This window comes from Electrona antarctica (assembly GCF_951216825.1).
Source record: "Electrona antarctica genome assembly, chromosome: 7".
NCBI classification, from domain to species: Eukaryota; Metazoa; Chordata; class Actinopteri; order Myctophiformes; family Myctophidae; genus Electrona; species Electrona antarctica.
In genome coordinates, this window is record NC_136812.1 from 36,754,415 (window position 1) to 36,767,668 (window position 13,254).

Here is a 13,254-nt window from a genome sequence, read left to right on the forward strand (position 1 = left end):
TGTCCGTAGAACTCTCTCTTCCTGCTTTCAGGAACCCTTCAGCTTGTCTCTGCACCAGGTTAAAGTTCAGAGTTCACCAGATGTTTATTGTTTCTCCCTGTGTTGTTAACGTCTCACATTGGACCTATGGCTTATTTCAGTGGTTAAAGAAAACGTAATGTCAAGGACCCTTGACATGGACATGATAGTTATGGATAGGATTCAGTACAGTATTCCGCAACTGTCTAGTCTACTGCAGGTAGCAAGATAACAGTGGAGAGTGTTAAGCGTAATAGCATATGATCATCTATTGTTGTGAAAACATCTAGTAACTAAATTAAAGGAAGTACTCCCCACTTTGTTGGGGATCCCTGGGGTTCCCCTCAAGAACCCATGAGGGTCCCAGGACCCAACTTTGAGAAACACTGGCTTACTTTAATACAATCATACATACTGTATGACTCAGTGGTATAAAGCAATCTATACTTGTTTTCTGATTCCATGCAATTCAGGTCTACTTATGAATTAACCCTATCCACGAGTTTCCAGTGTCCTATGAGGCCTTGCGTGAATTATGGGCGTCACTTCCTGTCGTCAGTCATTCAATTCATTTGAGTGATCGTGTCAGTCGATAATAATGTGTTAACGATTACACATGTTTACAATTTGAACATTCCCGCAAATTACCTGACCATTCACCTAATGATGACATGCTCAAGTATTGATACGCTATTTTGAACGTGCGTTAATAAATTTGCTTCCGAACTTGTTTGGCATGTGTCAGGTGTGGCTGAATGGCTCGGGGGCCTCGCACACGACGTCACACAAGAAGAAGCTGTGGAACTCTCTGGAGCTGTCCAACACGCTGACGGTGGAGAACGTCACGCTCAACCACACGGGACAATACACCTGCACCGCCTCCAGTGGGCAGATGGACAAGAGCTCATCTGCATACCTGAAGGTCTATGGTAGGTACTGTACTAGTACTGGAGAATGTTGTTGTTGTTGTTTATGAACCCATAAAGACCTGAGACCAGATTCTACAAATGTCTTCTAAATCATGACAGTTGTCTGAAAAACCTATGTTTCTATATCAGTGGTTCTCAAACTATTTCATGTCAAGGACTACAAAAATTATATGTTTTCGGCCACTGACCCCCATCTGCAAATATGTTGTTAAAGGCACCCTCAGAAGCAAATATTTGAGTTAAAAACGTTTGCTGTGAAATAATATAATTATATTCAAAGATTTTCACGATTTTTCAAAAATAGCAGATCTACAAGCTCATAGCACGGCACTCGGTGCCACGCTATGAGTTTGTATGTTTGTAGTTTCAATGTACAGATTCTTTATTTTTTTTAAATATTATACTGTTTTTAGATTGATGATAGGTTCTTGGTTTACCTATGATCCTAGATTACTATATCTGTGCATTTTAATGAACCTTGTGTTTACCTTGCTTACTATAAATCACTCTGGATTAAAAGCGTCGGCTAAATGCCTAAATTGTAAATTGTGATACAACAACGAGGTAAACACCAGAGACATGCCATAGCTGTCATAGATATGTTCTCAAAGACAGCATAAGCCTGCGTATAAATTAAGCATTACACGTCTTGAGGTTGGTGTGTGTGACATCATCAGTGGCTCATGTACCCATTTAACCACATGAACCCTAGCATCCCCATTGTGGGGCGACGGAACATTCACTGAAAATAGCAGATCAACAAACTCAAAGTTGGTGGCAGCTAGCACGTTGCACTGTGAGCTTTTAATCACCTATTTTCGTGTAGACAGGAGATGGCCTATAGTATTCTTTGTATACGTTATCAAATAAGTATAGCGTTTAAGTTGTACTGATGGTGAATGAAGCTAACTGTATTTTTTGTGACTTCTGTGTGTTCCCAGAAAAGCCATTCATTGAGCTGAAGGACGCATCAATCAAGATTATTGAGGTCAACGTCCATGATCGAACACCAGAGACCACCATCCCTGTCAAGTACTCAGCCTACCCTGAGCCTATTGTAAAATGGTACGTAGCAGTGGTAGTGCATTTGAATACAATACATTTTCAACGTTATCGCGAGCAACAACAGTGCTTCTGAGTATATAGGGCAGGCCTGCCTGAGGCCTGACTCACACCTTCACAACAGATTGATGTATAGCTGATGCATGATGATACTTGTTTACTGATGCAAGCTCGCAATGCATTTCCAATGGGAGTCACATGGTTTGACACAACATTTTTGTTGTATGAGGGGGTGGGGGGCAGTCGAAACACAGCCGAAAGCCGTACAACACAAATGTTGTGTCAAACCATGTGACTTCCATTGGAAATGCATTGGGGCAAGATGTAAACAAACCCTTTCTTTACATCTAGCATGCATCAATGTTGTATGCTAGATGCGAAGGTGTGAGTCAGGCCTGAGTGTATGGTACTATGACTTGTTATGTTGTGTGATATGTTGTTTTGTTTTGTTATGTGGTGGTGTTTGTTGGTGTTTTTTAACAAACTGTGAAGACAAATATCCCTTTGGGAACAATAACGATTATATTATTATTATACAGAAAACTAATCAGAACAGAATAAAATCATCAAAAAAAGGAAAAGGTCTGCTCGGAAGTTCAAAAAAAGTGTAGCGAAGGTGCACTGATGGTGGGGCACTGAAAACTCACAACTAAGGAAAAAGAAAACACGGAATGATGAGAGTTAAGAAGTGACTTAAAAGAAGACATCTGGTTGGAAGATATGATGATTTGACATTGCAATCTTGCTGCCTGTGTCAGGTACAAGAATGGCCAGCAGATCCGTAAAGATGACTACAGATTAAAGGCCAGAAACGATGAGCTGGTGATCCGCGGCGTGATGGAGAAGGACGCTGGCAACTACACCGTGGTTCTGACCAACAAGATCACCAGGGAGGAGCAGAGGCGCTCCGTTCAGCTGCTGGTCAATGGTACGCTTTACACTGGTGGAGAAAGTACACACATTTCGTTTACTTGAGTAAAAGCATCAGTACTGTAATATAGACATACTTTGTCACAAGTAAAAGTCTGGAATTATTTATTGAATGTGCTTAAAGTACCAAAACTAAAAGTACTCATTGTGCAGAATAATACAAATCTTTTGAAAATAGCAGATCTACAAGCTCACTCTCTGGGCATGTCATTATAGGGAAAAAAAGGGTTTCTAAAAGCATAAATAGCTAAGCATCGCATGGTGTTGTAGATCAGCTATTTACAGTATGTTATTCCTCATACGACATATGGTCTTAAGTGGTTAACTATCAATGTGATCAGACTGATCTGAAAGTTTATTTCGTATAGCTCCCTCTGGTTGGTAATGCTCCATGTTGTTCCTCCACAGTCCCACCCCATATCATTGAGAAGGAAGTGGCGGTGGACACTGATGTCTACATGTATGGCAGCAGTCCCACCCTCAGGTGCAGCGCCCGCGGAATCCCCACACCTGCAAAGATCGAGTGGCAGTGGATGTCCGAGGAAGACTGTCCCGCCGCCTTCCAGTAAGTTGTACTTCACCTCTACACTGTGTGTGTGTGTGTGTGTGTGTGTGTGTGTGTGTGTGTGTGTGTGTGTGTGTGTGTGTGTGTGTGTGTGTGTGTGTGTGTGTGTGCGTGTGCGTGTGCGTGTGCGTGTGCGTGCGTGCGCGTGGAGTGCGTGCTCAGATCAGAGATCTCCTCCTATCAAAATGTCTGGTGACTTCTAAATATAGACCAACCTAAAGGAATGGCCACTAACAAACCTACGTCTTTGAAAACAAACCAATCCTAAATATGAAGGCCCACCTTCTGCAGATGATGCTGAATCTATTTCTAGCCCCTACATTACATTTAGATGTCACTCCTGACCATAGTGTCATATAACCAACATGCCTACATGCTGTAAAGCAACAGTCATGTCAGTCACTTTCATGGATGGATATGTTTGTGCTCTTTGGCGTCTAGTTTTATCACTCAACATAAATAAATCCAAGGTACTTTAACTTGCAGATAGATTAGCTGCCATTGAATTACTCTATGTATTGTTAGCACACCCATCAATGCAGTGGTTCTCAAAGTGGGGTCTGGGGACCCCCAGAGGCCCTTGGGGGTCCCCTTCAGAGAAGGGCGGTCTTCTGCGAAAGTAGTAATGGTAAATATTTTATTTATTTATTTTTGAGGGGCACTAGCCCCTCCTATGTCCAGCTTTTAGTGTGTGTAAACACAAACTTTGTCCTAACAGAAACATTAAATGCCATTGATAATGAATGGCCAGTTTTACGTCAATGTCCTAACACAAACATTAAATGGCATTGACAATGAATGGCCAGTTTTACGTCAATGTCCTAACACAAACATTAAATGGCATTGACAATGAATGGACAGTTTTGAGTGTTTGTGTAAACACAAACATTGAAGGTGAGGACGCAAATTCTCATTGGCCGGAATGAGATGATGTATTATGATGTATGATGATAAGAGCGGCCCTCACTTCACACAGGTGTGAAGTGTGACTTGTGACTGATGAGGATGATAGTGTCAGACTGTTAGCCACACCACTAAAGCACGCCAAGGAGTATGACAGTGGAAATGATCGGTGATGATGACGAGTTTTGTACGATGGCAATTGTCATGTGGCAGCCACAGTGGGCACCCCTCACTTCACACAAGTGTGATTTGTTGCATACTGAATTAATTAATATTCAGAACCTTTGGTATGACACTCATAATAGAGCTCTGAACACATCCTACTACAAGCTCCCTGAGATGCTTCTTCTTGATTGGTGTCTGCATGCACACAGAGATTTTGTGCATTTATATGACCGTGACAGTCCTGGCTTTGTGTTGTGTTTGACGTCACAACAGAGCTCTGGTCTCTCTATACCAGCAAGATGATGTCACAAGGTCAGATCCATATATGGAGATCTAAGGGTCTCCATGATGTCACGAGGCATGATGGATTGGCAACCATATATGGAGGTGTGACTGATGGACGCAACCATATATGGAGGTGTGACGGATGGACGCAACCATAATGGAGGTGTGACAGACGGACGTGAGATTTCATAGTAAATGCGACCTTTGGACGCAAATAAAGGTGTAGTACTGTGTTTACACTCAGACGGACACAGATACCAAGAGGAAGGAGAAGAGAAGACCAGACAGTCAGAGACTACAGTATGAAGCGCTGGGTTGTGTTTGACCAAAGAGAAAGCATCCCCAGAGGGAGTCAGTCATGCTGCTGTAGCAGTTGGACACAGCATGTACTCTTTTGTTTGGCCCTACATGCACAATAAGCAGGGGTGCACATTATTATGTTGGGCTAGTACTCAAAGGAGCAACTGTAGATGTAGCTTGGCTGGCTGGCATCTCCCTTAGAGATAGGGTGAGAAGTTCAGTCACATGAGAGAGACTCGGAGTAAAGTCGCTGCATCGTCGATTGGAAAGGAGATTATGTGGTTTGGGCATCTGGTTAGGATTCCTCCTGAGCGTCTCCCTAGGGAGGTCCTCGCTGTGCGTCCCACTGGGAGGAGGAGACCCCGGGGAAGACCAAAAACCAGATGGGGGGATTTCCATCTCTACACTGGCCTGGGGAATGCCTCGGGATCCCCCAGGAGGAAGTTGCTAGTGTTGCTCTGGAGAGGGAAGGCTGAAAATCTCTGGAACTGCTGCCCCCGTGACCCGACTCTGGATAAGCCCCTCCAACGCCTGGCTTTGTGTGTGTGCCCCCCGTAATGTCATGTAGCAGCCAAATCTATGGACTTTTAATGTTTGCTTTAAGCATGGCTCCCCGGTGACATCATGTGGCAGCCACAGTGGGCACCCCTCACTGTCGTGGCTGTGATTTTTTTAAACATTTAACAACACAAATCTTGTATGGGATCCCTGGCACAAAATACTTTAAGAGGTCTGCGGCCAAATGCATGGGGGCCCTTGACATGAAAAAGTTGGAGAACTCATGGATTACAGAGCAGCGTCCTCCTCAGGTATGCCAGTGATTGGAAGGTTGTTGACAGAAGTTAAAGGGAAGGGGGGCAGGGGTTGGAGCAGAGCAGAGCATCAGCAGGCTCTTAAAGGGAAGGGGGGCAGGGGTTGGAGCAGAGCATCAGCAGGCTCTTAAAGGGAAGGGGGGCAGGGGTTGGAGCAGAGCAGAGCATCAGCAGGCTCTTAAAGGGAAGGGGGCAGGGGTTGGAGCAGAGCATCAGCAGGCTCTTAAAGGGAAGGGGGGCAGGGGTTGGAGCAGAGCATCAGCAGGCTCTTAAAGGGAAGGGGGGCAGGGGTTGGAGCAGAGCAGAGCATCAGCAGGCTCTTATCTCCAGCCCACACATCAGAGCACTTCCTCAGGCATCTACGCTACATTTCCTGTTCCTCCGTCCTCTCCCTCAGAATAAGGGACTCCTTCCTATCAAGAGCCACTTTTCTGCTCGCATGACTTCCTTTACCCATTGTCACACGACGCCCATCTATATCTCTAAAGCAGTAGTTGTTCTCAAAGTGGGGTCCGGGAACCAGCACCAGGGGTCCATGAGAGTGGGGTTTCAGGAGGTGACCAGCAAAATGACTGATTTTTGGCTATTGGAAAATAGGTGATCTACAAGCTCACAGTGCATCTTATCACAATGCATTGTGAGCTTATAGATCAGCTATTTGAAAAGAAAAAAGTCTTGACAAATCTTTCTCTTATGGGCGACGGCATCCCTGGTCCAAATTCTTTTCGAATGGGGGTCCGTGGCCCCTGGCCATGGACAGTTTGACACCTTGGCATGAAAATGTTTGAGAACCATATCTCTAAGGTTTCTTTTTTGCTGTAGTGTTTTTTTTTTTCCAACTGTATTTTGTGTCAGAGAATGTAGGCTTTTCCCCAGCATGCAATGCGTACATGAGTTTGTGGACATAACATCTCTGCGTGCAATCTGGATATACATTGCATAACCCCACAAAACATCTCTGTGTTTCAGTTATGAAACCCGTTCTCTATTTTTATTCTATTATGTTTGTGTCTGTCTTCCTCCTCGCGAGTCGCGACTGCAACTGGGCGTGCATGTCAGAGGTAGGAATACAGGGAGATGGGAGAACTTCCCTTGTTTACATGTTGTTGAGTTTCAGTGGGACTTTTTGTTCAGGTCAGGACTGCTGAGGTCAGAGGTGAACCTGGATCAGTGCAGTGGATGGAGGAACATCAACAGCACCAGTACCGGACCCAACCCCACTGTGACCGACCCAATTAGCCCTGACACCGACCACGCCCAGAAGGTACATACATCTGTGTATGAATGTATCCGTATGCTTGTATTGTAAGTATCTATGTCTGTTGTTCATGTTTTTATGGGACCCCCTCGAAAAGGAGATGCTGCCTCTCAAGGGGCTATCTCTTCAATACAAATCTGTCAACTCTATACTAGAGATGGGCGATATGGATAAAATCAAATATCACAATATATTTGACCGAATGACTCAATATAATATACATTTTGTGAAGATAATATTGTATTCTGATGATACTATCACTTTTTCTTTTCAAAGATTGTCTAAAGTAGCAAAAATAGCACATCTACATTCTATAAGCTCACAACACATAACGTAGCTTGTAGCTGTTATTTTTTCTAATACTAAATTGTTTAATTGTATAAATTACAGCTTAAGTAAAACCAGGTTACACGCCGTCATTCCAAAGCCCACTCCAAGAACAGTATCCTAACCTAAGAACAGTATCCTAACCTATGTCCCGATATTTAGAGTACCAAGAGGGGGTGCTGTTGCACCACTCGCTTCAGACTGGTCTGATTTAATTTTTTATACACTTATGCCATATCACAATAGTAAAATATCCAAACTCACCGACAATGTCTAGTCTAATATCATGATATGGATATAATATTGAAACAAGGGATGTCCCAATCACGTTTTTTTGTTCCCGATCCGATCATTTGAAAATGACGTGATCGGTCCCGATTTCCAATCACGTGATCGGATTGGGACAACCCTATTTACAATGTTCATGTGAATCATGCTTGATGTCTCAAATGTTTTCTGTGTAGAAAACGATGAGTTCTTTGAAGATCCAGAAGGCTGAGGTTCACGCCCTCTACAGATGTGTGGCCACCAACAAAGTAGGCCAGGATTCACGCATCATCCTCTTCCACGTAACACGTAAGCGCCGCGCTGTCTCTGTTCTCTCACTTATTGTCCGTCAGACCGTCAATTCCAGTGGTGGAAATTAACAAAGTAAATTTACTTAAGTACTAGTACAATTTTGAGGTATTTGTACTTTACTTGAGTAATTCCAATGTCCAATACTTTTACTTCTACTCATTTCAGAGGCAAATATTGTACTTTTACTCTACTACATTTATTTGAAAAATGTAGTTGCTAGTTACTTTGTAGATTTTGATTATGATTACAAAACATACATTAACCACTTCAGCCATTTCGGCCATTTGAAAATAGCCGATCTACAAGCTCACAATGCGTCGCATGGCGACGCATTGTGAGCTTGTAGGATTGTGGATAATGAGTACTATTACTTTAAGTACATTTTGATGCCAATACGTTTACCTTGTTGTACTTTAACTCAATTACATTTTGAATTCTGGACTTTTACTTTATTTTTAGTTTACGTTGCCGTATTTATACTTACACTTAGCACTTTTTCCACCACTGTTCAATTCTAATCCCGATTTGCTCAGTGTGCGTGTGCCCATCTTGTGCCCCCACCACCAGGTGGCCTGGAGTTGAGTTTGTCTCCGCGCAGGGATCCCGTAGAGGAGGACCTGGTGGCTCTGAGGTGTAAGGCCGACAGGCTGATCTACGGGAACCTGGCCTGGTACCGGCTGAGCGGCGTCCCCGAGTCGGAGCCGCTGCCCCCGGTCCAGCCCTGCCGCGTCCTGCCCCTGCCCCAACAGCCCATGCCCCAGGCCGTGCTGTCCGGCCTGCAGGGCGCCAACGTGACTCTGGAGCTGCTCCTGCCTAACGTGTCCCGTCAGGACGAGGGTTGGTACGCCTGCCAGGTGGAGAACGTTAAAACCGGCGAGAGGACATGCCTGCTGCGCCTCCTGTCCCTCAGAGGTGCGACCGAACTTACTGCTTCTAATGATTTATTACACTTGGTTAATTGGGCATTGTGTGGCGCACCAGGCGCATCATAAATAGCTGATGTTTTTGTGGGAAATAACAACTTACTCTGCCTCACTATCCTTGTGTTTTAGCTCTTGAGGCAGCGAGGATCCTGAATTTCACTGACCAAAGAGTCAACATCAGTGCCACGACTGTGCTGGTTTGTAACGTGTCCGGCACTCCCAGCCCCGCTGTGACCTGGACCAAAAACAACCGCACTGTGGTGCAGGGCTCAGGTGAGAGCGTAGCACAGAGCAATTGCACAAATGCTTCTTTTCCAATGCAAGCATGGTACAACAGCGCACACTTTTTTTGCATGCACTATGCAGCAAAACATATATATATTATTTGACGGCTGCTGCTAACGCTTGTCACGGACTGCTTCCAGGTGTGATTCTGAGCGAACAGAACCAGACCCTGACCATCCAGCGAGTGAAGACGGAGGACGGTGGTCTGTACACATGTACTGCCTGTAACAGCCGCGGCTGTGACACGTCACAGGCCAACTTAGTGACCGAAGGTCAGAACCCTGCTCTTAACATGCAGCGAATAAATGCTGCTACTTATCCAATTGAAAAGTTTTGGGAGGTTTAATGACACATTTCCTGTTTACTGGTCAAAAAGGAATAAGTGAAGTGATGAGTGTGGGCCTTTCGCCAGTCAGAGCAGTCCGTACTATCACAAAGCCAATGTATTTATAGCCAGTCTCAAGGTTTCCGCTCACACACATGAATAAAAAAGTGTTGTCGTATTTCTTTTTATATTAAAAGATGAAGCACAAAAAACTATTTACTTCCGCAGGGCAGGAAGCCGGCCCCTGTTTAGCACACATCCTCCAGGGTGGTCCTAAATACAAAACAATGAGGGGGCTTCAGGACAAAAGGACCCAGCCCCCAGGCCCGGCCCCTGCTCCTGCCCCAGTTCCAGTCACCCCCCGCCCCTCGCCTGGCTGTTCTCTACTGATCATTGGAACACAGCAACAAACAAACACGCTAACAAGGAGCTGGGGCCTGGGGGATACGTGACCCATCCACAACCATCATCCTGTCAGCTGCTTTCCAGGCGCCGGGTGGCCACACTATATAGCCATGAGAGGAGGGTGATAGGGGATATAAGGACAGCGAAAACATAATAGGAAATATATTCTGACAGTGGCTACAGTTACAACAGGTATTGCATAACCGGGTGGGGCATGCATTCCCAACTTGCATCGTTCCCGAGTTGGCCGGTCTAGTAGAGATACGCAATTCCGGATTCTAATGATAAGCTGGTAGGCAGGGTATGGGGTTCCATAAAGACAGGACTGTGAAGTGCTTTACCAAGTCGACATTGGCACTGGTCACTCCTGAGCCTTTGATATAATGAGATAAAACACCAGGCTGCCAGACCCAATTCCAAAAGTTGCCGCCCTCCAACCCAAACACACAAACCCTGTTCCTGATGCTCCCATGTTGAATGCTGCCAAACAACTTACAAGTACGATACAACTTACAAGTTGTTCCCAAACAGTGTGCCGAGAGGAAGATTTTTGACAACCAGAAAGTTGTGCATTTTTACCCTCTTTTTTCACTTCATCAGTACTTTCAGTGCACTCATTTCTCAATACAGAGGCAGATAAAAAATATAAAATTATATATAGGCCTACTGTATTTTAACCACTTTTTTTTTTTTTTTTTACCACAACCACCTATTTTTAATTTGAGCATATCATTATTGGTGAAAATTCTACTATTATTGTTCTTATTAATAGAATACTATTATTATTATTCTTTTTTAAATGGTATACTTTCCCCCCCAAAAAAAACTTCAAAAGAAATTAGCAGAAAAGCTAGATATTTCCGCTAGAGAGATTTAGATTTGGTAGTTTGATAATGCAACATAAACGCTTTAAGGACAGGTGAGACAAGTTGTGAACGAACGTGACTGACGATGGCAACCGTTGCAGGAGCCGAGGAGAAGACCAACGTGGAGCTGATCGTTCCCATCGGCTCGGTGGTCATCGCCATGTTCTTCTGGCTGCTCATCGTCTTTGTCATCCGCGGGAGAAAGAGGGTAAGAAGGCGCTTCCTCGAACCTTGCCTTTGCCCGACTTTCTTTCCCTTCCTTCTATTCTTGCCCACACAAAGCCCCCATAATAACGATTTGAAACAGGCACACACATACACGCATGGCAGGACTGATTGCCCTGGCACCCCTTTGTGCACAGGAACAACAGGGCCACTCTGTGCTCCTTTGAGTCACGTAGGCACCCCACGTGACGCTGGCATGGCCCCTTTTTCACTGGACGGGGCTCCTCTGTCACGGGCACCCTACTCTGGAGCAATGATTCTCAAACTGTGGGCTGGGGCCCACTGGTGTGTCGTGAGGATATTGCAAGTTTGCCCCCAAATAACTGCCAAAACACTAAGCTTTTATTAATAAAACATTCACTTTTTTGAGTGAGTTTTCATTGTGATACTGCTAAATAGGAACTTATAATGTCAGTTCCATTGATCTAAGCCGGGACACAAACAATATAGATTGATCATAACATGCTCTGAAAATGCACGTGGCCCACCCATCTGACCACTTTGCACGGTGGTCCAGGGATAACTACATTTACTCAAATACTGCAGTTCTGTGCAATTTTGGGGTACTTTTACTTGACTTGAGCATTGCCCTGGCTTGAGCAAACCGAGCTGGCCATAGAGCTGGTCAGCTGGAGCTCTATGGCCATGACATTGTAGGTATGTGTAAATGTACTTTGCAATCAACAACACTTACAGTAACTCTGAATACACTTTCTGTTCTTTTCCTACGCTCGCATAAATGCAGACCAGCCCCTCGTCTGTAGCGTAAATATAAAAAACGTTTTACCTACTCACCAAAACAAAGGCGGTTTGTGTAATTAGAAAGCCTACTTTCCTTAGTGGATGCACTAATGTGACATGTAGCTTCAGTAGATGGCTGGATTCTCAAATAGACGACATATAGGTGTGTAGCTTGAGGGCAAATTAGAGTTGAGTCAAACATTGTGCTATATCTTGCGCCACCCCTTACCCGATAGGCCTATCTCTAAACTTCTTTGCCATTTTTTACTATTTTGAAAAACATTTTAAAATAGCTGATCTACAAGCTCACAACGTGTCAAGATCGGCTAGTTTAACTATTTTAAAATGTTTTTCAAGATAGTCAAATATGTCAAAGAAGTTTAGAGATAAAGGGTAAGGCGCGCCCAAGATAGAGCCATGCATGGTCTATAAGGTTAGCACACAAAGAAAGTCCTGCCGTGCTTGTTTCCATTCGGAAATGTGTTCAATTTATAAACACGGGGGTCCCTGGCACACATTTAAATTTCAGATGGGGGTCCGTGGTCAAATACACATTAATTTGGGGGTCCTTGACATGAACATTTTTGAGAACCACTGGTTTAAAAAATAATCAAAACATTTGGAAACAAGCCTCCCAAAAAATGCAACCTGCAAGTACTGTACGGTATACCAATTTAGCAACTTTGCACAAAAAACAAGTCTAGAGTCACTTATAATAAGCAGACCTGGCAACACTGGTCTGAGCCCTGGATGGAGCCTGAACCAAAGCTTGGATTAAACACTGTTTGCACAGATCTGAGAGTGTGGATGAGTTTTAATTCCCTCAGCATGCTTTTCAGAATCCAGATCTTAAACACATGATCCCTAGCATCAGCTATTTTCACTGAATGTTCACCCCAGTCCTCAGGATAGGTCCTCAGGACTGGGGTGAACATTCAGTGAAAATAGCTGATCATGTGAGCTTTAGATTGGCTATTTTACACAAAGATATTTAGTGGGAAAGATATGGGGCCTAGTACAGATCCCTGTGGTACTTCAATCAACTGCTGCAAGTATATACGGTTTAAGTGGTTAATGCGTAATTAGACCTTTATTGGCCTTTGTTTTGTCTTTTTCTGTCACTTGTTCAAGCTGTCACCTTCTTTAACTCTGTGTCTCTGTCCCTCAGCCATACCGTGGGGACCTGAAGGCCAACTATCTGTCCATGATCCTGGACTCCGAGGACATGCCCATGGACGAGCAGTGCGAGCGGCTCACTTACGATGCCAACAAGTGGGAGTTCCCCAGGGACAGGCTGAAGCTAGGTGAGACGTTAGCAGGGTTCACTCACCCAAATGTATTTGATAGGGTT

General features: G+C 44.3%; 1 protein-coding gene and 1 long non-coding RNA gene across 4 annotated transcripts in view; one reads left to right on the forward strand and one right to left on the reverse strand.

Moving 5' to 3' along the window:
• LOC306926945 overlaps window positions 1–13,254 on the reverse strand; it is a 251,928-nt gene that overhangs the window by 232,678 nt on the left and 5,996 nt on the right. The gene's annotated exons all lie outside the window — the stretch shown is intronic.
• The window catches only part of kdr (kinase insert domain receptor (a type III receptor tyrosine kinase)), a 51,624-nt gene that overhangs the window by 21,628 nt on the left and 16,742 nt on the right, over window positions 1–13,254 (forward strand). For all 3 annotated transcript variants that reach the window (XM_079506459.1, XM_079506457.1, XM_079506458.1), the window contains exons 7-17: window positions 764–947; window positions 1,889–2,012; window positions 2,768–2,937; window positions 3,348–3,504; window positions 7,104–7,233; window positions 8,019–8,130; window positions 8,701–9,045; window positions 9,186–9,329; window positions 9,482–9,613; window positions 11,039–11,145; window positions 13,072–13,207. In XM_079506459.1, the coding sequence (XP_079362585.1) occupies window positions 764–947; window positions 1,889–2,012; window positions 2,768–2,937; window positions 3,348–3,504; window positions 7,104–7,233; window positions 8,019–8,130; window positions 8,701–9,045; window positions 9,186–9,329; window positions 9,482–9,613; window positions 11,039–11,145; window positions 13,072–13,207 (1,741 nt within the window). The remainder of the gene's footprint in view (window positions 1–763; window positions 948–1,888; window positions 2,013–2,767; window positions 2,938–3,347; window positions 3,505–7,103; window positions 7,234–8,018; window positions 8,131–8,700; window positions 9,046–9,185; window positions 9,330–9,481; window positions 9,614–11,038; window positions 11,146–13,071; window positions 13,208–13,254) is intronic.